Source organism: Alnus glutinosa, chromosome 3 (genome assembly GCF_958979055.1).
Source record: "Alnus glutinosa chromosome 3, dhAlnGlut1.1, whole genome shotgun sequence".
NCBI lineage: Eukaryota > Viridiplantae > Streptophyta > Magnoliopsida > Fagales > Betulaceae > Alnus > Alnus glutinosa.
The window spans coordinates 33,197,366-33,223,883 of NC_084888.1; the positions used below are offsets into that span (position 1 = coordinate 33,197,366).

Genomic DNA, 26,518 nt, shown 5'->3' on the forward strand with positions numbered 1-26,518 from the left:
AGTCCAAAAGGTAGCGACAAGAATCCAATGATCATACTGGAATCCATGTTCTCAGGAACAGTAATCTGACAAGCGTTTATAAAAGGTGATGGGAAGGCAATCCTTTATTACCAGATAAATTTATTTGCTATGAATCATATGTGGGTGTGCGAGAGAGACAGAGAGAGAGAGAGAGAGAGAGAGAGAGACAGAGCAGCAGCAGCAGCAGCAGCAGGTCCTCGAGATGCCACGTTTTTTTTTTTTTTTGGTGGTCAAGTTATGATATGCAGAAAACTTCATAAATCATCAATCATCCAAAACAAAAATAATACAAGGGTAGGTACTCCTACCAAATCTCCACATGTTCCAGCATTTGACATTGTCAGGCAACTAAATTAGATGGAGCCAAATTTACAGAGCTTAGCAGACTATCAAATCTGTTCTGGTGATGAGATCAATCCTAAGCACCCCCTCCCCTCCCATTTGCCCGACAACAAATTAAAAAAAAAAAAAAAAAAGCCCCAGAATGTATAGTATTTTGGATAAAAAAGATAAATCCAATAAATAATCTATTGGTGTTGAAACTAAATAATTTTTACCAGTCTTATAATTCGCAAAGATGGTTATCGAAAAGCTAGAACTCCCTACTCATTTCCTTGCATAGAATCAACCACCAGATGCTGACCATGCGCCTGCAAGACCCCAGAAAACTTGCGTTATTACAACCCAACCGTACACTACACCCACTAGGCACTAACCCTCTTAACCTCAAAAACAAAATGCATCATTTTCAGTTTTCAAAGAAAAGAATGGAACCATTACAGAAATTTACCAAACCACAAATAAACATCACTGTTTCTAACAAAAATGGAATGATGTCATTTGCTATGAGGCAGAAAAAAACTCCAAGAAAATAAAATTACGATGAAGAGAGCTATAGGCTTAGCTCTTTCAAAAATCTTACTTGGCAGCAAACATCCTTCAAGTAACTTTTGAATGGCCATATGTTGTGATAACCACGAAAAAACATATCTAGAAACAGCTGCTTCTGCAACATGCCACATGTTCTAATTCTAGCAAAAACGCATGAATAAGCAAAATCCTTTAGCGTGTCTATCAAATTCTTAGATGACTAAATAGCATACAAGACTTTGCACAGAAAAAGCCTTGTTCTCTAAACATAGCAGGCTGCCTTGAGATTTATGGCAATAAACATAAAAAAGCCCCATCAGATGATATTCTCATCATCTTCAGAGAACTAAAACTCATGGGAGAATCTCAATCCCAAAACCAATCTTGGTTGACAGGTCAAAACAGAAAGGGAAATTAAATGGGATATTTAATGTATGACAACAGTGTGTTATTTCCAACAAATAATCACAGAGAGGCTCGAGTTCAGCCAGCCAAACACACCCAAAATATATCACATTAAGAGAGTGACCATATTATGCTCTGTATGTGTCAAAATATGCAATGTATAATCTGAATAAGTTATAAATGTGGCTGATGTCACTAACATTTTCTGCCATTCAACTAAAGCCAGCAGAAGTCTTCTGAAATATTAAATGAAACGTGGATAAAGCACAGAGACAAAGAACTTATAATTCCCAATTCGCAATCAAAAGGTCCATTACCCAATATTGCTCCCAGCAAAGCAGGATTCTGGGAGGAAAGATCTGGATATAGTCCTAACCTTCAGCATCAGCAAACTGAATACACGAGAAACATTCAAGGTTATCATTACCAATTATGACAAATTTGCCACAAGTATTAAGATGAGAAGGCTAGGAAATATATTGACGGATACAACTAGAGGCTCGTGCAAATTTAGCAGACTGTTATGAAGAATAGCAGATAAATGGATGAGACACAGACAATGATAAGCCTTCTAATTGAGATAATGATAAGCACCAGTCAGACAATGATAAGCCTTCTCAAAATCACATCTAACAACAATCCCATATTGAGGTCTACAAATTCAGACACATTAATCTGAAGCCTAGATGCACATCAGTCTTTCGTGAAAAGATCAACTGAGAAATAGTGCAGCAATAGTATTGTATTACAATTGTATCATAAAAGATACATCTAAGGTTGCAGCACATCACTGCATAGCAATTTTGTAAGGACTGCCAACAAGGCTAATCATGTGAAAGACGATGGTGCTTATTCTGGTTTCTATGATTCCCAAGGTTTCCTTAGCATTGTCATTAACCTTAAATTTAACTTTGACCTTCAAGATTGAAACAATATAGGTTAATTTGGGAACTAATTAATATTAAAAGCACATAAAAGTCCTTCAAGACAACCACAGAAACAATGTTAGTAACCTCCATAGAGCATAGAAACTACAATACTAAACCAAAATAAAACAGGGGCTTTATTCATCATCCTAACAGAACTGATGTAGACTGAGCTGAGACTCTTTAAGTTTCCTTCTAAAAGCAATGCATTTCGAAAAAGTTGGCCTTGTTTAGTTACATCCTTAAATTTTGCATATTGCTCTCCAGCATATTATGCCGCTGGACTTGTGATAAAATGGAATTATTGCAAAATTTTGGAAGCTTGTTACTAGACGCTTATTCAAAATATTATCTAAAGATGCCACCCTAAGCAGAAAGTGATGATTTTGGCTCTGGCATTGGTTCGCTTCCCACCCGCTTTTCAGAAATCATGGTACCACCAAAAAGAGGACAATCTCGTAACAGGGAAAGAAAAGAGCTTGTTCTAGAAGCATTTAACTGCATAGAATCACAAGAACTTCAAAACACATCTTTGAAAAGATGACTGCAAAAGCTTTGGTGTTTCAACAACCATTTCTTATTCAAAAATACTGTCCACCTAAAAAAACAATCACCCGTGGTGCATCTTGACCCTTTTCTCCCCCAAAACCCTCATGGAAATTTAGCTCCCTCTTGTACAACAGACAAAAACCTCTCTTGTCTTAAACCTTCTTATTAACCATATCATCCTGGCCTACTCATGAAACAAACCTTCCCTGTCACTACCATAAAATGACTCATGAAATAAACCTTGCCAGCAACTAACCATGGAATCCACAATCAATTGAAAAGAATGCAAAGGGAAGACAAGAAAACCACATATTTCAAAAATTGCTGGACAAAGCCCATGCAAGACAAAATAGAGATGCAATAAACGTTAGTCCCATGACATTCTAGGACCAAGATTAAACTTTTCCTCCCGACTTGGGGGAGGAAAGGATTCTATTACATTTATTGCATTAAGAGTTCTCCAACTCAGATTATATGAAGCTAAACCTTAAGAGCACTCTAAAATTTAAAATGTTTGATTGACTCAAGAAAAATTTCAAATGTTGTGTGTAACCTATTAAATCCCCTGAAGGCACAAAGGGGAATACATACACTTGGTTTGTCCCAGAAATCCCCCATGCACCAAATTGTAATGCCAGACTTAGCAATGCCGTGCCTGGCAAGTCACAAGAAAGAACTTAGGGATAATTACCTTTTCCCCCCATGAACTACCAACTTTTGCGCTAATCCCCCACGAACTACTAACTCGACTAAAATAGAGCATCCAACTACCAAAGTTATAGGTTTTCCCCCCTTCTGTCAATTAGAGGGGTTAAATCCGATGGTCAATGCCTCACGTGACAGTCACATACCGTTTTACAATTTTTTCTTCCTATTTTACCCTCATCTTCGTTGTCAGTTCATGGGGGCATGTTGGAAGAGGGTAGTAGTTCATTGAGGAAAAAAGTAATTACCCCAAAGAATTAGAATTTAAACCAACAATTTTTTTTTAATTTTAATTTTAATTTAATTATTATTATTATTAATTTTTTTTTTTAAAAAAAGTAAACCCCATATCTCATTCTTTCTCTACTCTCAAATAGTATAAAAATCCCTCAAACTCACACACACATAGAACCAAAAAACCATAAACACAGACTGAATTGCGAGAATGGCGTTTAGGGTTTCGATTTGCTTCGTGGTGTTCGCTGTGTCTCTTCGGATTCGCGCTTGTTATATGCAAAATTTGGATGGTAGCGTCTTGGTTTCTTTGTCAATATATGTTTATGCCATTTGTTGTTTATTATTCTCAGGAAGTGTTCAAGAGAGCCATACTACAGCCTGGGCCACCTAAAAGTTTTGCACTACAGACAGTTCAGGAAGTTGTTTATTATTTTGAGGAGTTAGTTGCTACAGATTACAATTTAGGGTTGAGAGAACTATTTTATTTTATTTTTGGTTCTTGTGAACAAAATGTATCTCAGACAATTGAGATTAATTGAGTCAAGTTCAGTTTTTTTTTTTTCATCTAGAAATGTTCTTTTAGATCCTTCTATTCCTATCAAGTAATTGTTGCTTGTAACTTTCCTTTGAGTGTCTGATTCTGGAATGGAAATCTCCATGTAGCTGTCAACCAATACATAATGCATGTAGTCTCTTTACAACTGGTACCACCTCTTTTATCATCCAAAACCATGGCAGGTGGATAATGTTATTGTTTCTCAGACAACACTAGCATTATTATGTAAGGCAGAACATAGATTTATGGACATATGAGGCTTTTTTGTCTGTACCATAAATGGGAAGGTGTTTTGAAATTTTATTGAATTGGTTTTGGTGAAGGGCGTATCGCTCATACATATATATAAAGGAAGAATTTAAATATAAAAATTTAATTACGTAAACTTAAACCTTTTAAGATAAAAATAGGAAAAAAAATGATTTGAATTGTAAAAAGAATTGTTGGTGTTTACTTATAAAAAATAAAAAATAAATTGTTGGCGTAAATTCTAATTCTTTTGGGTAATTACATTTTTCCCCATGAACTACCACCCTCTTCCAACATGCCCCCATGAATTGACAACGAAGATGAGGGTAAAATAAGAAGAAAAAATTGTAAAACGGCATGTGACAGTCACATGAGGCGTTGACTGTCGGATTTAACCCATTTGACTGACAGAAGGGGGGAAAACCTGTAACTTTGGTAGTTGGATGCTATATTTTGATCGAGTTGGTAGTTCGTGGGGGATTAGTGCAAAAGTTGGTAGTTCATGGGGGGAGAAAAGGTAATTACCCCAAGAACTTATCTTTGCATTAATCAGAACAAGAAAAAGGAGGCTTTTAGAAGCACACTTTGATAACTCTAGAATCCTAACTAATAGCAAATTGCATAAATTCCTATTGCTGAAAAGGAAACCCAAGACTTGTTAGCAACTGACAAACTCAGGCCAAGATAAGTTAGCATAAAAAATATGCCTACGTAGATTAGTCATAGAAGCAAATTACTCAATCTTTTACTCTAAAATATCCATCATCTAGAACCCCTCCCAAAACCTTCGACAATATTTGGAAAACATTGACTACCAAACATGTAATCACAAAAAGAGAAGCCTGTTACTTAAAACATTCATTTTAGACAGCATGTAACCCATCAAGCAAGATGTGAAGGTAATATTCAAAGATAAGGAAGTGCACTCTTTCTCTTTTTCTCTTCTTTTCTTTTTTTCTTTCTTTGGTAAATACTTAACTTGTGCAACTTAGCCACAAAACAAAATTAATTATAAATGTTCAACAGAAATTATATGATGCCTCCAGCCAAAGTGAAATTTCTTCAGTTGAGAAACTGATGGCAAACAAATATGATAGGTTTTTTTTTAGATAACATATATGATAGTTAATTGGCTTACTAAAACACAAATAAAAGAAAGTTATGGTACTATGATGCCCTCAAATTCTTCAATAACTCAACAAAAAAGTCTAAATGTGAAGAAAGAAAGGGGGAAAATGCTATATCCAATTCAAGCCCCCTTATTTACCCAGAACGAGTTAAACGCATAATTTGTAATTGTTTTGGACTTGTTTATATCCACCAAGGATTTTTTACAAAAATGAAATCTTCTTCAGCAGAAGAAAATAAGTTCTGATATGCAAATGACAAAACTGAAAATTCAAGTTTTAGGCAATGTGAGTCCTAAATTGATCACCTTGTTTCTAGGCAAACATGACCACATTGCAACAATATAACAATGTAGAAGGTAGATGTGCATCTTCTCTAACCATGTTTAGCAAACTCACAAGCATGAATTTAGAAAAACAAAGGAAGTTTGATATGACTATCCAACCAAGGTTGTATATCTTTAAAGAGAGAGAGAGAGAGAGAGAGAGAGAGAGAGAGAGAGAGAGAGAGAGAGAGAGAGAAGGGGGGGGGGGGGGGGGGAACTGCAGGAAATAAGTAGTCATGAATGCCAAAAAGGTACACTAAAGCTGTTAGTTCCAATGCATAATCCAGTAATTCTATTCTTCATCCAGAGAAATACCACATATAAGTCTTTCTTTTTTTGGGGAGCGGGGAGAACAGAGAGAGAGAGAGAGAGAGAGAGAGAGAGAGAGAATTACTTGGGAGTTTATGTAGTTCAAAGGCCCCTGAAGAGAAAACTGCCATATTTGTGCACCAGCAATGCAGAAAGAAGACAAAACAGTAAGCTAATGATTGAGAGCTTGATTTACAAGAACACAATGTGTGGAAATATTCAAAAAAAATTGTCCTTAAAACTATGGGTTTGCACCTGTGGATTTTGAGCAGTCAGACCTCCAACTGCATCCCTTTTAGCAGATGAATCTCCACCCCTAGCAGATCCTTTGGAATCACCCTAATGGAATTCATAGTTCACCAACAATGTAAGTCCAAGTCTTAAAGGAAAGACACTAAGGAAAACTGTGGACCTGTTTGGTTGTGTTTTTAGAAGATCATTTTTCAAAACTATTCCCAGAGAACAAAAATAAAACTTACAAACATGATTTTCTCAATCCTTTTACATTTTTCGAAACAGAGGGACCATTTTTGTTTTTGCAAATTTCAAAAGAGGGACCATTTTTGGAAAGCAGAAACCATACATGCCCTAAATAACTCAAAGTTAATTAAACTAAGAGAATTTATATTATGGTATAGAAGTGGGTTTACTTACCTCCAACTGTGACAGTGCAGCGCAATCATCCCAATGAAATCAACCAAACAAATAAAGAGAAAAAAAAAAAAAAAAAAAAAACATTGTTAGAGCAAATGCACGGGGAAAAGGTCCTATACTAAGAGGTATATCAAAAATATATTATACTAATGCTCCAATCGGTTGATAAGAGAAGCTTAGGGTTTAGATTTTAAACATCTGGACAAAGAACAGATAATGCCTCCAAGACATGTGGAGCCCAACGTAAATCAGTTGGCTTCAATGATTCATTTGTCTGATTGTTTATAAATGAAATGGACGTTAAACCTGAAGTTAAGATTTTATTCTATCCATATTTCTTCACGGTATCACACCAACAAAGCAAGTCAACAATTCACATCAATCTATAAAATTAAAACGATATAATGCATGGTCTAAAGAAAAAAACAAAAAACACGAAATTGGAAAGTTAATTACCTCTCTGTACCTAACTAGGTACACCTTAAGAGGCTCGATATATTCCTCAAACCCTAACGTTGCCATTGCCCACAATAAATCATCGCCATTGATGGTCTTCCTCTTCTCCTTCTGGCACTTATCGCTTGCCCTACACACAAACCCCTCAAAACATATATCAGATTTCACAAGTCCAAAAACCTAATTCCGCAAAATCTACACCAATCAAGTTTCACAAAAAACAAAAAAACTCAAATCTCCCAAAATCAACAATCACGTCTCAGGAAAAGAAAAAAGAAAAAAGAAAGAAAAAAAAAAACCCCGCTTACCAAAAACAATAATCACATCTCATAAAACAAAGCCTTACCATACGCAAACACCAACCGCAAACAATTTCAGAGATTCAGATTTAATAACAGAACCGTATAATAAAAACAACATTTGGTACGCACTCGCTGGTGATGAAGCTGATGAACTCGGAGACACATTCCTGCATCGTGTCTTTGGCGTCCTTGGCGATCTTGCCGTTGGCCGGCAACGCCTTCTTCATGATCCTGCTGATGTTGGCGATCGGCAAGTACCGGTCTTGCTCGCGCACGCCCGACGAGCGCGGGCTCTGCTCGCCGCCGCTCTCGTGGCTCCCGCCTGCCGGACTTGTCGGCGCCTCCGCCATCTCCGGCAAAAAAAAAAACCCTAGATCACTGCATTCACAGAGTCAAAAACACAAACACTGCCACACATGTAATTAACAATCTATATATACGTATTACACATACATATGTATCATGTATGTACAAGTATTCAGAAGATAATGAATGGTGGAAACTGAAACCCTAGGCCCGCCTTGGAATACGATTTAAACACACACAGAGAGAGAGAGAGGTACCTGTTGAGAGAGAGAGAGCGTTAGAGAGGTGGTTTTGTTCGTTTTGTATTTGGCGCGCGCTGAAGAGCGAGAGGTGATTGGTGGAATTGTTTTTTAGGGAGAGAGAGATCGGACGCTGGAGAGGAAAGAGAGAGAGGAAAGAGAAGAGGAGAGTTTGATCAGGAGGGGAGAGCTTTTTGGCTTTACGCTTATCACCACCGTTGGTTGCGGTTCGGTTTTCCGTATTTATAGTGCTAGTCCCCCCTCCCAAAACACACGCACTCTCGCTCCTTTGCTGAGTTTCCGTGCTCTACATTTTTCTAAGGATAGAGTTTCCTTTAAATTGGAGAGAAATTCCTCAATACAATATGTGATTTTTATACATGATTTAAGGACATATGATATTTTAATAAATTGAATTGATAGAAATTAGGGTGGAGGGAGAGTCTTTCCATTACATGGACGAAGAAAATGAGATAAAAGGGGAGAGGGTGGGAATGCAGCCAGAATGAAATCTAGCTGCACCCAATTTGTTACAAGATGACACAGAAGTTTGTATTTCGATTAACGTGACTAGCCGTCCAGCTAATTGTGGAATGAATGATATCATGAATTTGGGAAATGGTAGAAGAAAATTTCTAATCTTTAGTGAAAGCATGTTGTTGTAAAGCCAATGTGATATTGAGTGAATCACATTCTAAGATAAAAGAAAATATTTGCAAAGAGATTGCCAATTCAGCAGCCAGTAATGCAGCAAGAGCCTCACCATAAATTGTAGAACAAGGAGAATTGATAAAGAGATGTACACTTGATAATAGAACCAGTTGAATCTCTGCAAACTGCAGACTAAGTAGAAAAATAATCTCTAATTGCTGTATCGTAATTGATCTTACAATTAGAGATGTACGAATGGTTATTGGCTAAAACTGCTAACTGCTAATCGCCTAGACGATTATTGCATTTTACCAACTGCAATCACTAACTGCCTAGGCGGAGGCAGTTATTGAGTAAATAATTGGCGGTTGTACAAGCGCTTTTCAATTTGGGTTTTGTGCCGATTTTGGATTGCTTTTGGGTAGGTTTTGGTGTAGGTTTTAAATCCAAAATAGTAACAAATCCAAATATATATATATATAACCGCTTTTCCCAAACCCTATAACCACTAATCGCTTCCGCCTAGGCGGTTAGTGGTTATTAACCGCTTTTCTCAAACTCTATAACCGCTTACCGCCTCCGCCTAGGCAATTAGCGGTTATACGGTTAAGCGGTGAACGGTTTTAAAGCGGTTATAACCGCCTCGTTTATACACCTATACTTAAAATAAAGGTGAGAAGGGCGCTTCCAAACCTCATTGATTCTAACCAATTTTGATTCCCATGCAGAATTGATGGTCCATATGAAGTTGAAACCCACCCAATAATGGTTCTCGTCATTAGGTCAAGTTAAGTTAGTTGATAATGTAGGTATTTATGCAATTAGATTTAACCAAGATGGTAGCCAATGGCCATGATATGTGATTGGATTCCTAGTTATTTTATCTTATTGTCTAGGATTACATAACTAATCCACAAAAAAAAAAAAAAACACAGATGATGATGATTTCCATTTGCTTTTCATTGGAAAAGAGGTCATTTCGGAGTGAAGATTTCATTTTTAAAAATGATAAAGTTTTTATTTAAATTGGATTGGAGGAAATTTTTTCTAATCTAATATATTAAACTAATATGAATCCAAAATGCAAGTAATTTTTACCAACTATTTTTAATATACCACAATTCTTAAAATACATGTGAAAATCACATGTATTTTAAGAATTTCTCATCATGTTAATCCACCTTAACCTTTAGAATTGTAACATTAAGGTCCACTCATTTATCTTTTGTTAAGCTTCACTCTCCTATCACTGCTATAAGTATTTAATGACTTAATACTATGCACATATATAATACCAAGCCATTTTAATTAAGCCTAATGGTCGAAAAGAAATGATATTTTTACATCTTTTATACATCTCATTTTTAAATATACCTTTTGATTAATGAAACTCACATTGGACCTCACAAATTCAATTGTAGATTAGAAACTTAATTGCGTGTAGATGTACTACAAGAGATGTATAAAAGATGTAAGTGTATCATTGGTCGAAACCATGACATGATAATTGCCCTAAGAGAAATGATTCATACACTCATTTCTCACAACAGCCTCACAACAAGCTGACGTGGCTGGTAATATTTTATTATTTTTTTACAAAAAGAAAAGAAAACAAAACAAAAAAAATAATAAAATATTACCAGCCACGTCAGCTTGTTGTGGGGCTGTTGTGAGAAATGAGTGTATGGATCATTTCTCTTGCCCTAATACCAATTATCAAAGGCTTAACCGTTAATCCCAAAGTCTTATAACTACAAATACTTATTTGGTTAAACCATTAACCCTTTAAACCGTAACGAACATAATTCTCATCGAAGCACTCTCATCAAAAGTACAAATATTAAGCATGCTCCCTTTAGCTTTGGGCCGCACTAACCATGGAAAACTTATGGAAAATGAAAAAATCCCTGGTCAGTGGTCTCATCACACAACCAGACCCAGCACTGCGAAAGAGGCATGAGACTGGCAGTGCCGAAAAGAGCACTAGAAGTTTTATAGACTTGAAATTTACATGCTCATGACGGCAGTCAAGTCATTTGGTCCTCTACAGGCAAGAAGGCACGATGTTTGCTTGAGGAAATGAAGTGAAAAACTAAACAGCTCCACCTTTCATATAGCATCACGTAATGGAAACCCTTCTAGAATTGCTTTCTTCATGATCTCCTTCTGTTCCACAAGAAGGAAAAGAAGAATGGTCATTTTCATCATGTCCATTTTCTTGAAATATAAGAATCAGAAAACATAGGTACATGGCTTGATGACAAGCCACAGTTCACTTTCCAGAGCGGGTTTATGACTTATCAACTTGTGTTCTTTTATATGCAAGATTTTCATTCATGAATACATTTTGATGGACAGTGCAAGTAATGAAGAATGCAAACATTCACCTGGATTGTTGTTGTGATCATCCCAGGACCCTCCTGATTTTAATTCAAAAAAAAAAAATCATGAAAAAAAACAAAAAAACAAAGTAACTCACAGCAGCTCAAAGCTGTAAAGGTGTTTAAACTCTTAAAACTTCACGAACCTCAAACCGCTTCTCTTCCCATGATATCTCCTCCCAAGTTTTTGAATTAAGTGATTCCCATGAACTTGGAACTTTAATTGTCTCCACATGTTCCAAAAGTCTCAAGCTACCTGCAATTAAAAATTACTTTAATGGTATAATTTCAGCAGTGGTAACGAATATCTTGGAATCTACTAGCATGGGATACAGTTTTTGCTACAAGATTAAATCACACACGAAACAAATCAACCTTCATCACAATGCATTTGCAATGGGAAAGCTAAAGTTTTCAAACTGGTGAAAAATGTCAAATCCATTTACTTGGACCATGAGTCAAGATTTTCCATGAGATTGGAAGGTTGGTGCCCTCAACATTTCCCACATTTTGTTTGCAGACCATACATTGATTTTTTGCGAGGCAAATCTAGATGATCTTTGAAACTTGCGTTGTTTGTTCTTATGCTTTGAAACGGTTTAAAGTTTGAGGATTAATCTAGCTAAATTTAGTCCATGTTGAAGGTTCGGCTAGCATCTTGGGTTGCAGGGTCCCTTTCCCTTCCTATAAAATATTTAGGTCTTCCATTGGAAGGTTCGTTTAATGCCAAATCTATTTGGGAAGGCATTATTGAGAAGATAGAATGTGTCTAGTTTGATGGAAGAGGATGTATTTGTCAAAGGGTAGGAGGGTTACCTTGACGAAAAGTACTTTACCTAATATGCCTACCTACTTCATGTCTCTTTTTTCCCTCCCGATTGGTGTTACCAATTGCATAGAGAAGTTGCAACATGACTTTAGTGTGGTGGCAAGGGTGATGAGTTCAAATTCCACATGGTGAGTTGGTTTAAGGTGTATTCTTTGATCTCTGAAGGAGGGTTAGGGGTTTGTACTTTACTTTTGTTCAATTGAACTCTTTTGGAGAAGTGACTTTAGTGGTATGTTCATGAAAGAAACTTTGTGGAGGGTGGTGGTGGATTATAAATACAACAGTTCGTGGGGAGGGTGGTGTTCAAACAAGGTTCAAGGGTCGTATGGGGTAGGGCTACGAAAGAATATCAAGAGGGGTTTGGGGGGGTTTTCTAATCATACTAGATTTGCGGTCAGTGATGGCTTCGAAATTAGATCCTAGCATGATTTGTGGTGTGAGGTATAGGGCCTCAAGGCAGCCTATCTGGAATTGTTCAGTTTGGCCTGTAGTAAGGATGCTTCCATGGCAGATCTTTTGGAGTTCTCTAGTGGCTCTCATTGTGGAGTGTTAAGTTTCTCGGAGTGTCTCATGATTGAGAGATGGACATATTTACCTCGTTCTTCAATTTATTGTACTCCTCTAGATTGAGACGAGGTGGTGAAGACACACTTTGTAAGGTACCTTCCAAGAAAGGGTTGTTCGATGTTATGTCTTACTACAATGCCTTTGCTCTCCATGATAGCACTCATTTCCCTTGGATGAGTATTTGGAGGAATAGGGCTCCTATGAGAGTTGTGCTCCGAAGATACTCACTATGGATAATCTAAGAAAGCGGCATGTTATGGTGATTAATTGGTATTGTATATGTAAGAAGAGCGTGGAGTCAGTGGACCACTTTTTACTCTATCGTGAAATGGCTAGTGCTCTTTGGAATACCATAAGCCTTACAGGGTTTGCTTGGGTTATGCCTAGTTGAGCAGTAGACCTTTTCACTTGCTGGAAAGGGCAATTTGGTAGGCTTCAGAATATTGCAATGTGGAAGATGGTTCCGTCTTACCTTATGTGGTGTCTTTGGAGGGAAATAAATTATTGGAGTTTTGAACACCACAATCAGACGGTAGAGGAATTAAATGATTTTTTCTTTCAAGATTCTTTATCACTGGACAACTGCCTTTGACTTAAATATTTCTACCTTCAATTGTTTTCTTGATTTTTTGCTTCTTCTAACTAGGTGCATCTTTTATATACTTTCTGTATAATTTGGTTGCGGTTTTGCACTTTTTTCATAATATGCTTTGTGTTCACTTCTACACGTGATCACCATCCCCCAGAAAAATTGTAGAAAGAACTACAATATTTACTTGTGATGAATGCTTCTTCCCAAATGTCATGCTTTGACCACAAAGGTGCAACTTCCCGGAATGAGATTCCCTTGCTCAAGCATACACTGTAGAAATCATAAAATAGCAATATCAAACATAACAAATCCAAGTCCCTTTGGAAACATCGGATAAAACATAACATATCCAAGAAATAAGCAAGCTATGCGATATTATTATTGATTTAGTTACCTAACAAAGTAGGGTGATGCATAATGGAAAGTGAATCGAGACAATATGATACACTAGTATTGTCCATGTGCCCAATCTTTTATTCTTAAAAAGTATCTCATATGTTCACCCAGTGAGAATTCAATAAGACCACTAGGCATTTTCTGGATGCTTCATAGTTATAATTCTATGAAAGAACATGATAGAACACTTCACGAATGAAACCATTCGATAATCAAGTTCACTCCTGAAAGGGCCACTTCCACTCAACATGATCTATGGACATTAGAGAAGGCTTTCAAAGACTTGTGTATGGAGATGGAAACATTGTCAGGTGAGTAAATCCTTGTGGAGGAAACTGTGAATGAGAAATGAACAAACTTTGTGGCAATAGTGGTAAGTATACTCCTCGGTGTTTCCTCAGGGGCAGAAGAGTTGGGTGAATGGCTTTGTCTCTCGCTTCCCGTGATGTCAGAGTCTAGGGCACCTATCTATCCTTCGGGGTCTAAGTCGGTGATGAGGTATTCTCCGAAGAGAAATGATGCACAGCTGAACAAGTTTTTGTTAGCTAAGTCCTTGGCGGCGATCACTGCCTCTCATTCTCCGTTGGGCCATCATCCTTCGCCACCTTTGGAGTCCGTGGCAATTAGGGAGTCTCCGGTAAGCTTTTGTCGGCGTGACTTCCTTCTTCCGTGCAACCGTTCTTCCCCGCTGGTTGAGGTGGGTGAATCTTCGAGGGAAGGTGTTTCCAAAGAGGTTGTAGGTTCTCCTGGGGCAGTGTTCGACGCTGCACTGTGCCTTAAACTATGGGGATTTCCTTTGAGGGGAACATAAAAGGTTTTTTGGATGTCATGGTTCAAGTGGTTGAGGGGCAGCATTTCGAGGTCTCAGTCTCCACTCCTAAGGTTAAAGGGAATAGAGAACTTCATAACCTTGAGTGCGATATCAATTATGATGCTAGGAGTCTTGGTTCTACTCGGAGCAAAACCAAGAGGGTTGCTATGATGTAATGTTATATAGGGCTTTTGTTGGGGTGCTTTGGGTTTTCTGCTGTGGTTAGGTCCTTGTGGGTATTTTTTTTTTCTTGTTTCTCTTGTCTTTTTTGTTCTCTCTGTTTTTGCGTCCTTTTGTATACTCCCTGCATTCTCAGGGCCGCTTTCATCTGTTATAAAATTTCTTACTAATCAAAAATAGTGGTAAGTAACACCTCCATATGTAGACATAAAATGAAAAGAAAGAAAGAACAAAATCTACAGTTGGTGATAGGAAAAGACTGACTCGATCACTATTTGGCGAATAACTCCTGGAAGGACACCGTCATGAATAGGAGCTGTTTGTACTTCAAAAGCACATGCACTATTGTGATCATGCAAGCAGTTCCCCTTAGCTTCAGCATTATCCTGAAAACACCTTCCATAAACAATATTATAACTATTTAACTAACACTAGATGGGGGGACACTTATACCCATCCATATCTCATAAGTCATGAGTGATTGTAAGACTAGGTAGAGAAAGCAACACATCAGCTTAAAAGGCCAAGCCACCTTGTCAATTAGAACTTGTTTGACAAGTGTTTTTGATCTATGAGTTCCAAGTGAAATAAAGATAGTCCATGCTATGTGCATAAGAATTCGAAAAATATTGAAACTCCAAAGCTCCAAAACACTGTAAAGCATAAACACCCTTCTTCTTACGAATAGGAATAACACTCTAGTGCAAAGACAATACCATAGTTTTTTGAACATCAAAGTGCAGACATCCATAATTGTACTGGTTAATAAACTGAAGCTACTCTTAGGTGGGCCCCAATAATAATAACTAAGCAATGGATTTGCTCTCACTCTCCATGCGAGCTTAAGGCATTGTGAAAGTAAATGAAATTGAATTGATTTTAACTGTCCAAAACATCTAGGGTGTATTTAGATAATTTAAATATAACATGGAAGCCCTATTTTTTCCTAAAAAATGCATGTTTTTCATTCAACAAGGGGGATGTTTTCAGAGAGTTGAGGAGTATATATGACCAGGGCTTTGTCTGAGTTTTTCTTTTGTTTGAGTTTTACAAGATAAATTTGGGTTCTAAATTTGCTGTAGTAAATTTTAATGCCGTAGAAATCCCATCAAGCTTACTAAGAGAGAGGGAAAAGCAAGCTGTTGTTCCTTCTTGAGGGTACTCTAAAGGTGAGCATCATGAATTTCTGTTTTGTTGTGAGCTGTTTAAATCACATGTGTTTTATGATAATTAATTGATCATTTGCGTTGCATGCTATAATTAATTGATCATTGCATGCTTTATATCCAGGCCCATTGCATCCATGTGGTAATTACTAGGGTCACAAAAGTATGGCAGCATTTAATGGATACCAATGAAACTTTATAATGATCTTTGGTTAGGCTTAGAGATGATATAGTGTTTGCATGATGATATTGGGCGGAAGCAGTACATATATTGCACATGTGCATGATTTATGTCCCTGAATTTCTACTTGTCTCCATGATGATTTTTTGCATGCTTGGTTTCTTACTTATCAAAAAAAAAAAAAATGGTTTCTTGCATGCTTGCATGGTCTCACAGCACATGCTTTTACTTGTCATGGGCTCTGAAATTTTCATTTGTATCCATAACAGATATCTTTGACTGAAAGTCTCATGCGTGGAAACAAGCATGATTAACAATGGGCCTTGAGTGTTATGATTCTTAAGACTGTTTCATGCAGTTTATGTTTTCACCTGTTCTAATGAAATTAACATGTTCTCGTTTGCTGGATTGCTTGATGGGGATTTTACCACTCCCATGCTCCTATTTATATCTGTATCAGGTGTAGTTTGATTGATTAAGATGTTAGCATGCATAATAGAGAATAATATGACTGCAGGGAATCAGCATGCTTAGTATCTTTACTAATGCTATTGTTTAATGTAGTGTTACGGTGAGGCTCTGTTGTGGTCCCAATTGGGAAGTTAGGGTTACTGCAATTGGGGATTTAGGGTTACTACATTTGGGGATTTTACTTGTTGACTGCTATTAGGGATTTGGTTGAGTCCTAGTAGTGAGGTGGCAGAGTGTTCTAGAACTTTGCATGTCAGCATCTTTTATTTGTCGTCTTGTTTCCTTATTTTCAGCTAGTTTGTTTTTGGGTGGTTTAGGCATTGGGAAGAAATATTCTGCTGGTAGGAAATGTAATGAGCTGGCATTCGGTTAGAACTAATTCTAGAAGGGTAACTCTATAAATAGAAGGGCCAGAGGATAGTAAAAGGGGAGCAGAATATCTATCAGTCCTTACTTGTAACCAGGAGACCGAGCTTCTCTAAACGCTCTTTTATCCAATTCTAGTACTATTCAGCAAAACCTACTGCTTCTTTTCCTTTTTAAATTCATAAATTCCCTAAAATACTACTGTGCACTCTACAGGCTCCCATATTAGATGTTGCAATGTTTCAGTGAAAATGGGTTCCTTTTGGATATGCTTTACCTAAAATCAAAATCTTGAAGCAGTAGGAATTAAATTAAACTTAAGACTTTGAGTGCAGTAGGCCTAATATTCTCACTAAAACTAATCGTTTAACACTACATAAGAGGCCACTCTTCAAATTGGGAAAAGAGGGGTGCCTCACAACTTCTCCTCTTTGTACCCTAATTCCCGAAGTCAGTGTAATGGTTCTCATGGCCATAAGCACAAGTGGTGACTCCTTACTATTTATTGCAAAAATTAGTAAATCGTCCCTTGAAAAAGACCCATGCCCTTAAACATTCTCAGAAACAAGGGTAATCATCTTTCAATTACCTTAATCAATAGTTTTTCCCCTATATTTTCATAATTAGTGATCATCATGCAATTCCTAGTTAAAAAAAAACATGTTGGTGTGGTTATAAACTTCACCAAAGATTGCTCTTTATCTTATCAAAAAAATAAACTTCACCAAAGATTAACATTGAAAAAAGTCAATGGATTGATTCCAATGAGTAGCAGATTCAATAATTAACTATGAAAAACATAAATTTCTATATCTGCCAACAAAATGAACGCAGAGCCCATTCCACTTCCACTTGACACTTATCCAAATGATAAACGGCTATGCTATAATAGACCCAATATGCACTTCACAATTCCATGGAAACTAGGTTCTAATCAACGGTAGTTCTACAGTTTCTATGTGACACAAATATTTGGAAGCCCTGCAGATTATGACCTGCTTTTCTAGTTCTTGATTGCATACTAATTAAACTCTAAAAACCCAAGCACTCTCGAAATGGCAACAAGTATGCGCCGAAAGCAAATATCGAGCAACTTCTCCCAACACAACAACCTCATAGCAGAATACTCATTACAATTAAATCTAATGGCAGTTAAATGCTCACATATGGACCATAGATGGTAAGAACAGATGCTACCGGGTGAATAATCTCCACAAAAAATTCAAGCAAAGCTCAACTGAGTTAAGCCAGCAATAGCTGAACATTTCTAAAATTCCTAGCCACTCACCTTGCGACAAACAACAAAAAAGTTTGTCACGCAGCCTTCAAGTATCCGATCACCGTCATTTGACAGCAAGAGCTCAGTCATCGAAGGAGGCCTCAGCTTTTCCAGGGACTTCCTAATCCTGCCAAGACAATGAATTCTCCAAATCACACTTCTCAAAAAGCATCACAACAAGAAGAGCTTAAACTACCTAAATGCAACATAAATCCAAAACGTTAATTTCTTTTCTTTTTTCTCAATTTTCCCAGAGACCAAACATAGAAATACTTCCGAAGTACCTCACCCAATCCGAATACTTAGCATTCGCCAAATCCCTTCCGTGACCCACCACAGCCACGCGCGCGCCATTTCCTCGTACACCGAACACGCGAGGCACATAAATCCCAACATAAACACACACATCAAGAGCTTCACACGCCCTTTCTTCATCCACATTCTCAATTCCACACAATCTCTCCGAATTCCCACTGACGAGCACCGTAACCGAAAATTCCTCCTCAGCACTCCTCTCATTCACTGCAACCGGCAACATTTTGTTCATCGGATTGTTCACAAGCGCCCGAACCGCCGATTCCCACGCCGGCGATGTCGCCGGCAACGGTGGCAATGAAAGCGTAGCATTGTTCGGTTTGAACAGAAGCTGCGGAGTGGAATTCCATAGAATTCTGATCGAATCGGCGAGTCGTTTAACGTGCCTTTCCCAGAACAAGAGGTACGAAGCACTGTTGTGAGTACGAGTGGTCGTGTAAGCGCCTGAAAAAAAGTATTTATTTCTTGTAAGACAACGACACCGTTTCTGAAAATTGCTTGGAGAAAAGCAGTGGGACTAGGAGTACCTGTATGGGATTCGAGGAAGGTTGCGAGGGGAGGAGTGTCGGAGGAGCGCAGTACGACGCCGTTGCTGAGGAGAAACCTCGAAATCGTCATTTGGAGAGGGCGAATCTGAAGAGCTTGAAAGCGCTATTTTTATACGTAAAACTAAACGACTGTCGTAGATAGAGAAAAAAACGACAATTGCACTTTGTAAGTTTGTAGTATTGTGGAGTTCGCATATAGAAAACGAATAAACGATCTTTACCCTGACGTGGCATTTGACCGTTGCATTTGAAACCTTAAGACAGAAACTCCAGAACACCTTCCATTTGTACAACAATGGCACCCCTTCGAACCGGCGCTTCGTGTCAAACAGTCGCCTCCCAAAGGCTACAAATGAAAACTATTCATTCCTATAAAACCCAACTCATTTTACTCCCAAAATCACATTCACAATTAACCAGACCAGACCTTGAACGTCCACAATGGATGGTTCCTCTTCACACTCTTCGGCTGCTGCCATTTCAGTCTCACAAGAGGAGTTCAACATGTTCCACACCATCGACCGCACTCTCTTCACCCGCTTGGTCTTCAACCTCTTCCGTGATCCCGCCGAGGCCACCCAAGTGATGGCGCTCTGGCTCTGGCTCGAGATGGTCGGTGAGGAAATCGACATGGTGTACTCCAAAATATTGTCCTTGCCCGACGCTTTGCTCAATGCGCTTGTCGATGAGTCGGTCATGGCCTTGGCTTGCATAGAGAGCGACAAGTTCCCTTTCGCTTACGACAGCGCCGACAACATCCTCCCTTTGATCCAGAGCCTAACAAAATCTGGGGTTTCACTCCGCTTCTTCCATGACAATCGCACCGGAATTATTCGTGGCGTCACGAGGATTATCAATGAGGTTTGCGTGAGAGCGTTCGAGGACATAGTGAAACTTGCACAGGGAACCGAAGAGATCGTCAATTTCCCGGTTAACTTTTCCGGCCCGCTGATGAATCCCTTGTTGCAAGCTGCTTGGTATTCTAATCCTGGGGTTGGGGTTCATCCACCTCATCACGCGGGGGCTCTAAAAGTTTTTGATCCTTATGATCTTTCGGTTCAGCGGCATATTTTGAATACTGAAATCGGTGAGGTTTTGAGCCGGCTGAAGTTGAGCGCTGGTGATCATGATCAGGAAGAGAAAGAAGTCCCGCCAGATGATAGGACTATTTTCTTGACATTCTCCAAAGGGTACCCCATCTCACAAAATGAACTCAAAGACTTCTTCACTAGGTACGTACCAAATTAGGACCAAGATTACGTTTTGGGCTTTTCGGCACTGCAATTTTAAATTAAATTTTTTACGTTTTTAAAAAATTATGATCGTCAAATTGCATGCAAGGCATAATTTTAAAAGTTTAATCGCGATTTTACAATCTGAAAACTCAAACGCGTCTAAGAATGTTGTCTCTGTAAACAAACAGGAAGTTTGGAGATGTTGTTGAAGCAATTTACATGCAAGAGGTCCTTCTTCCAGAGGAACAACCGCTTTATGCGCGCCTTATTGTTCGTTTAGCTTCCTCCATTGAAGTGGTCCTTGAGGGCAGGAGCAGAGCCAAGTTCTCCATCAACGGGAAGCATGTTTGGGCGCGTAAGTTCGTGCGTAAAAGCCCCATCAGGTCGCCACCGAAATCATCTCCGCCACCCTCCCAACCTACTTCACCAAGCAAATAAAGCGTAATTATATATAAGCTTTTGCATGTGTCAAAATTTTTGCATTTGTATTGGACGGCTGTGTAATGTGTATGGCCAGTTTGGGTTATATATATATTCTTGTACTTCCATTATATGGGATTACTACCTAATCTATTATATTTAATATATATGTCTACTGTGAAAAATATTTGCGTTTTGTTAATTAATTTCTTCTTTTTATATATTGGATTACTCTTTTTCCCAAATTGATGCATAAAAATACTAGATTTTTTCAGTATAGAATATTTAAAAATGAGCATAAACCTCGTTTAATTCCCGATCTTTTCTATTGCAATTATATATGATCATGATCTTTTAATTTTTTGTGAGATTTTCAATGACACTTTTCCTTTATGTATATTTTGCGCGCAAGAAGAAACAATGCCGAAGGGGAGATGATTCCTCGGACTTTGAAATTTGTGCATAATTTAAGATGGAATCAAGGGAATATGTGCATGGATTTTGGTTCATTATGTATATACAATTAAAGCTTATATAAAAAGGTTTCAGTAATATTTTTTAGACATATATATTCGATCAAAACTTAATTCACGAAAAGAAAGTCGAGAAACATATATATAAAAGCAAGAATTCAAGTTTACTTCCGAACAATGATAGGATATATATATTCCCAAACTTCAAAAATTCACAAATTTTGATCTCTATAAGCCCCTTTCAGTCACCTCCCATCATAAGGTTTTTTCCTTCACTCAAACGACGTCTAATAAGTCAGATGTCTTTTATATCTTTGAAATTTTTTTAAAAAATATAAATATACACTTCATTAAAAAAATTCCAAAAATTTACAGGAAAAAAAAAAAAAAAAGATATATACCCACGCCGTTGCCTTGAGGGTTTTTTTTTTTTTTTTTTTTAAAAAAATAGCTCATAAACTGAAGTATTTTGGTTATTTTTGCTTATTCTATTAGGATTAATTAACAAAAAATTTAAGAATGAAGTGATTGAAAGAGACTGATACATCAGATACTAACACTACAAAAAACTTAATTTTTAGTCACTTGTAGTTAGTCATGTGTAACCACGTGCAGTTAGTGGTAATTTAAGGAGACATTGAAAAAGCCGTATGTAGTGGCCGGTAGTTTACAGGGTATAAAGTCAAGATTCTCCTTGTATTTTTTATGTCTTCATACACAGAAACTAGAAATGAACAACATCAAGAGGAATAGGATAAAGAAAATACACCAAGTTTTGTAAACACTTCCAATAAATTATTATCAAATTGATAAGAAACCTCCTGACTCCCACCTAGATTAACCAACTTATAAGATCGACCTTGATCTCAGTGAGCCAGCCCCGATGGCCCATCATCGTGGTCCTTAACATGTTGGTACTTGAACTTCTTGGTACAGTCTAGAAAGTACCCAAAATTCACGGCTCCTATCACTGCCATCATCCAAAACAAATTATCCACTCTCCCGTCGTTGATATTGTCCGGCAACCATCCTATCGTTCTATCTATCAAATCTGTGATCTCTATGCTTGGATAAAGCCCAATTCCGATCAACAACGACACCATAGCCGTGGACGTGCTTTTCAGGGACTTTGGAAACTCTTGATAACACAGTGCAACGACTGTTCCTGGGAAATGGAATCCCTCACCAATGCCCATAACGACTAGCGGCAGCATGAGCCACAAGGCAGACATGGGCACAACCAAGCCGCGCACCCGACTGGCCCATGAGTTGATGGGTTCGGACCACGTGGAGTCGTCTAGTTTCGATTAGGGCAGACCCCGCCAAGGCAAGGATGTTGATGACGTGGCCAATTCCGATACGGTGGAGGGGTGTGAAGGGTCTGCGGGTCAGATTTTGCCATTTAGGGAGGAGGAAATTGTCGACGGTGAAGATTGAGATGGTCGTAGCTAAGAGGTTGAAGGCAAGGAAGGAGGAAGCTGGGATTTTGAAACGGGACCGAGGTGGCGGTCCATTGTTAGGGCTTGGAGAATTGTGGGGCCGATGAAAATACCTGCTGTAGTGCATAAGCAAATTAATGCCTGTAGACCATATTGGAAGGATTCTAATTAGTTTTTGAGAAATGCTAGGGATACTTACAAATTCTTACAAAAAAAAGTAAACATACTAACATAGCATGCATGTGGCATTTTATTAACTAAAAAAATTAAACACCTAGTATAATATTCCACGTCCACACTAAATCCAAGTGGAAGGTTGGATTCCACAAACTGACTTGCCCGTCCATGGCTTTCATTCCCAAAGGCCATGCACGGCTGGTGATGGGAGGTTGGGATAGATGGACGATTGGGGAGAAGGGAGAGATCCCGGGAGAGGACGGCGTGTGGGCAGCCCATGGTCGAGGTCGAGAGTTTTTGGCTTCCACCAAACCCACGCCGGTGTGCGTTGGTTTGGTTCGTCCAACCGGAAACCTAGATTCGGCTGGAAACTCACCTTTAAATTTGGAACGTCACTCATCCGGCCGTCCATCTGTCCTGATCTCAAAACGTCACAGATCCGGCCCACACTCAGGAGGATTGAGGAGATCCAAATCTCAAATGATCATTGATCCAAATCTCAATGATTACCTAGATTCGGCCGGTGTGGGTTACAAAAACCAAGATCCGGCTGGTTTGGTTGGTCCGGCCAATCGGCCGACGACTGGAGCTCTGAAACAGGCCATGGAAGTGGACGGCCGGCGACTCGAGGGGAGAAGGGAATTTTTGTATTTTAACATTTATTCTATGTAAAACGCCACGTTAGTTTGTAAACTTCCTTTTGTAAAGGTTTGTAAGTACCCTTAGCGTTTCTCTTAGTTTTTGGAGGTCTTCCACTTCTTCCACGGCACATAGCCTCCATGATCTTGCATACGAGCCGTCTAGTTGCATGTCACCTTCAGTTTTCAGTGCTGCATGATTCAAGAATCTGCATGGAAAGTGGAGCAAGCACTAGCTAATTAAGACGTTCCACAAACAATATAATAGCTGCATGTCCAGTAAAATTAAGGAAAAGTAAAAACCACTATTCTAATTAATATGGATATAATGGTAGGGATGTTGGATAGAACCCATCATGACGTGGAAGTTATTTCTACATTTCATGTGGCATATATGACATGTTTTAAGTGGTTTTTGATGTTAGCTATTTGAAAAAATAAAAGAAAAATCACTTAAAACATATCATGTTAACCAATGTAAAATAGGTGTGAAAAGTAGCATTAAGGCATCACTTTCTTGATTTCAGTATTACGAGTGCAAAAAATCTCAAGTCTTCACCTTTCCGCTTCAACAAATGTTCTTGGTAATTAATGAACTACTCTATCTTATCCTATTAATTGAAGTTGAGCATACAAAGTTGACGAATCTTGGGCGCCATTTAAATTGACAACCCAATTCTAATCTGTTTTTTTTTTTTTTTTTGTTGGATGAGTAAGCTTCGTTAAACCAACAAACGAAAAAACACACCAGATTTAACTGGTACTCATCTACACAAACAACAACCAAACTCCCTACTACTTGCAATTGATCACCTCAAAATATCACCATTAATTACAAAGCCAACTCATCTTTTTGTTTTATTGCATCTAACTAATGGTGTACATTGAATCACGCCATTTAAAAGTTTTATATGATTTGCCAATATATATATGCACTATTATATCTGTAAAATTTAATATGAATCATAAAGTAGAAAGAACCTGGATCCTTTTATAATAGATGTTGATGGGGACCATATTAATTGCTAATATTATATCTTGATAAGGTGAAATGAAAAGGACGTGGATCCTTTTATAATAGATGTTGATGGGGGACGATATTAAATTTTAATTGCTAGTATGTATTAAATCTTGGTTGGTTCTAATAATTACTAAACCATGCACCTACGCCTATGATATTTGATCTTTTAATTTGCTTCATACTAATTTGTATTTGTATTTTTTTATTTTTTATCGTGGGGAGGGGTTGCTTCAAACTAAACACTACTGACTGTTCTTAGCAAAGGAGAAAAAAAGAGAGGAAGTTGATCGAAGAGTGAAACCTACGCAAAGAAGCAACAAGCTTATACTAGCTAGCAAGCTAGTAGCTTAATAATATCTAATTATGTCTTATTATAATCTTGTCATGATAAGAAAGGTTTTGAGCCTGTTTGAATAAGTTTTCTAAAAATATTCTGTGTTTTGATTTTTTTGAAAAATATTTTCAAAAGTAACAAAAATTGAAAAGTGTTTTGTTTTCAAAGACTAATATATATCACGTTCAACTCATGTCCAAATATTATAATGTTTACGTGCATTGCATTGATCCTTAGTTTTTTTGCACTCAATTATAGTATAAATTAATAAGTGCAAATCCAAAACAGTGATTTAGTTAAATTAATTACCAAAAACAAACATATGAATTTTCATCAATTTTCAAATTGCTGTTAGAATTCAGATATTAAATGTGAAAGAATCTCTATGGAACTCACATACCCAAAAACAAGTAGGCGGGTTGCTCGAGACTTGCTCAGATAAGTGAATTTTATAAGAAATCTCTCATATATATATATTTACTACACCAATTACTAGCAATTTAGATAACAAAATTTTCAGAAATAGTACTATATATAACTCATACCTGAAACTTTTAGTTGGTGAACTGTCTTCCATTTTTAACATCCCGGTGGTGCCAAAATAATAATCCCGGCTTCCAGAAGCTCTCAAAATTTTCCTCTTCCTGATTGCTGTAACCATGACACCAGCTATGCTCGTGAAAGGGCTTCCCTTTGGCTTAACTCGGCGATAGAATCGCTTCCCCATGCAATACAAGCACAACTAAGCCAATGGCATTTGCAATGGCACGTATTCCAAACCCTAATCCCCAGCCCACGTTGTCCTGAACATATACAATGGCAGTGAAGCTGACGACATTAGCAATGTACAAGGTGAAGTAATACCAGCTGAAGAAAGCGCCCTGATCTTTGGTGATCTTGTCAAATTGTTCAGCTCCCATTAGCGCAATTGTGAAGCGTGTGCCTCCAATTTATATTAATATTTTTATGTTGTGAATAAAATTTAATTTTTTAAAATTAATATGATTGAATAAAAATATAAAAAATATTTGTAATTTTCCGTACGCGCCAAACACCGAAAAATAATTTCAATGAAAAATATATATATATATATATTTTTTTTTTCTGAAAAATGACTTTTCTGAAAATATTTTACGACGGAAACTATTTTACACCAAAACAAACGGAACATAAGTCAAAATTGTGATCATAAAGTGATCATGACCATCACTTTCAAAAGATTATGTAGCGAGTATATATAATTACATGAGAAAAGACTCTTGTACAACAGTTGTGTAACTGTTGTGCGGGTTTATAGACACATGAAGTGAGACCCATACGGTGCGACGTGCACCAATCAGCTCTCATATTACATATACTATTCAACACCACTGTATTATTTTTTCCTTAATAAAATACATAAATATATATAGTGCAATTATCACTAGGCCATAAAAAGATTTTGTGGTTGAAGCAGCTTAAAAGTTTCCAATTTGGCTTAGAAAAAAAAAAGTTGAAAACATTACCAAAAAGAAAAAAGATATAAAGAAAAAGATCATTACCAGTAAGGAAACAAAGGCAAAGGTGGTAACAACAGGGAAGGGGCCGAAGAAAGAGTCGGCAATGATTGCACCGACGACAGGAAAGAGACCGCCGCAAGTGAGTGAAATGTTGTATATTTTTGTAGCAGCTATTCTTTTCACGTTAAAGTCTGTCATTAGAAATACTATTAGATTCGCCGCCCACCCACCGGTTGCTATGGACAAACCCATCACGCTTCCTGCTCAAAGTGAGCTAATTTGCTATTTAGACCCACACAAAATGGAGGTGAA

The 26,518-nt window shown here is 37.7% G+C and overlaps 3 protein-coding genes and 1 pseudogene across 7 annotated transcripts; 1 reads left to right on the top strand and 3 right to left on the bottom strand.

Annotated features, from left to right (window-relative positions):
* Positions 1–256: 256 nt before the first annotated feature.
* Positions 257–8,518, bottom strand: LOC133864565 (nuclear transcription factor Y subunit B-1-like). 4 transcript variants are annotated; one of them, XM_062300944.1, is made up of 8 exons: positions 8,256–8,517; positions 7,822–8,070; positions 7,391–7,520; positions 6,536–6,619; positions 6,366–6,404; positions 1,614–1,688; positions 944–1,046; positions 257–671 (listed from the first exon to the last, which is right to left on the bottom strand). In XM_062300944.1, exons 2-6 carry the CDS (start codon positions 8,040–8,042, stop codon positions 1,668–1,670), a joined length of 495 nt encoding a protein of 164 aa, XP_062156928.1. In that variant the 5' UTR covers positions 8,043–8,070; positions 8,256–8,517; the 3' UTR covers positions 257–671; positions 944–1,046; positions 1,614–1,667. The 4 variants fall into 4 exon arrangements, with proteins under 4 accessions (XP_062156928.1, XP_062156927.1, XP_062156926.1 ...); XM_062300943.1 differs by having other exon boundaries at positions 944–1,052; XM_062300942.1 differs by lacking the exon at positions 944–1,046 and having other exon boundaries at positions 7,822–8,099; positions 8,256–8,518.
* Positions 8,519–10,728: 2,210 nt separating this feature from the next.
* On the bottom strand, positions 10,729–19,040 carry LOC133862461 (uncharacterized). Of its 2 annotated transcripts, none has more exons than XM_062298294.1 (8): positions 18,950–19,040; positions 18,392–18,866; positions 18,117–18,234; positions 14,909–15,030; positions 13,442–13,527; positions 11,416–11,525; positions 11,276–11,308; positions 10,729–11,051 (listed from the first exon to the last, which is right to left on the bottom strand). In XM_062298294.1, the coding sequence occupies exons 1-8, from the start codon at positions 19,038–19,040 to the stop codon at positions 10,998–11,000; spliced, it is 1,089 nt and encodes a 362-aa protein (XP_062154278.1). In that variant the 3' UTR covers positions 10,729–10,997. The 2 variants fall into 2 exon arrangements, with proteins under 2 accessions (XP_062154278.1, XP_062154277.1); XM_062298293.1 differs by having other exon boundaries at positions 10,729–11,054.
* A 371-nt stretch (positions 19,041–19,411) lies between these two features.
* On the top strand, positions 19,412–20,643 carry LOC133863379 (uncharacterized). The gene is made up of 2 exons (XM_062299321.1): positions 19,412–20,202; positions 20,394–20,643. Exons 1-2 carry the CDS (start codon positions 19,412–19,414, stop codon positions 20,641–20,643), a joined length of 1,041 nt encoding a protein of 346 aa, XP_062155305.1.
* Positions 20,644–21,888: 1,245 nt separating this feature from the next.
* Positions 21,889–25,657, bottom strand: LOC133863380 (protein NRT1/ PTR FAMILY 2.7-like; annotated as a pseudogene).
* Positions 25,658–26,518: the final 861 nt, after the last annotated feature.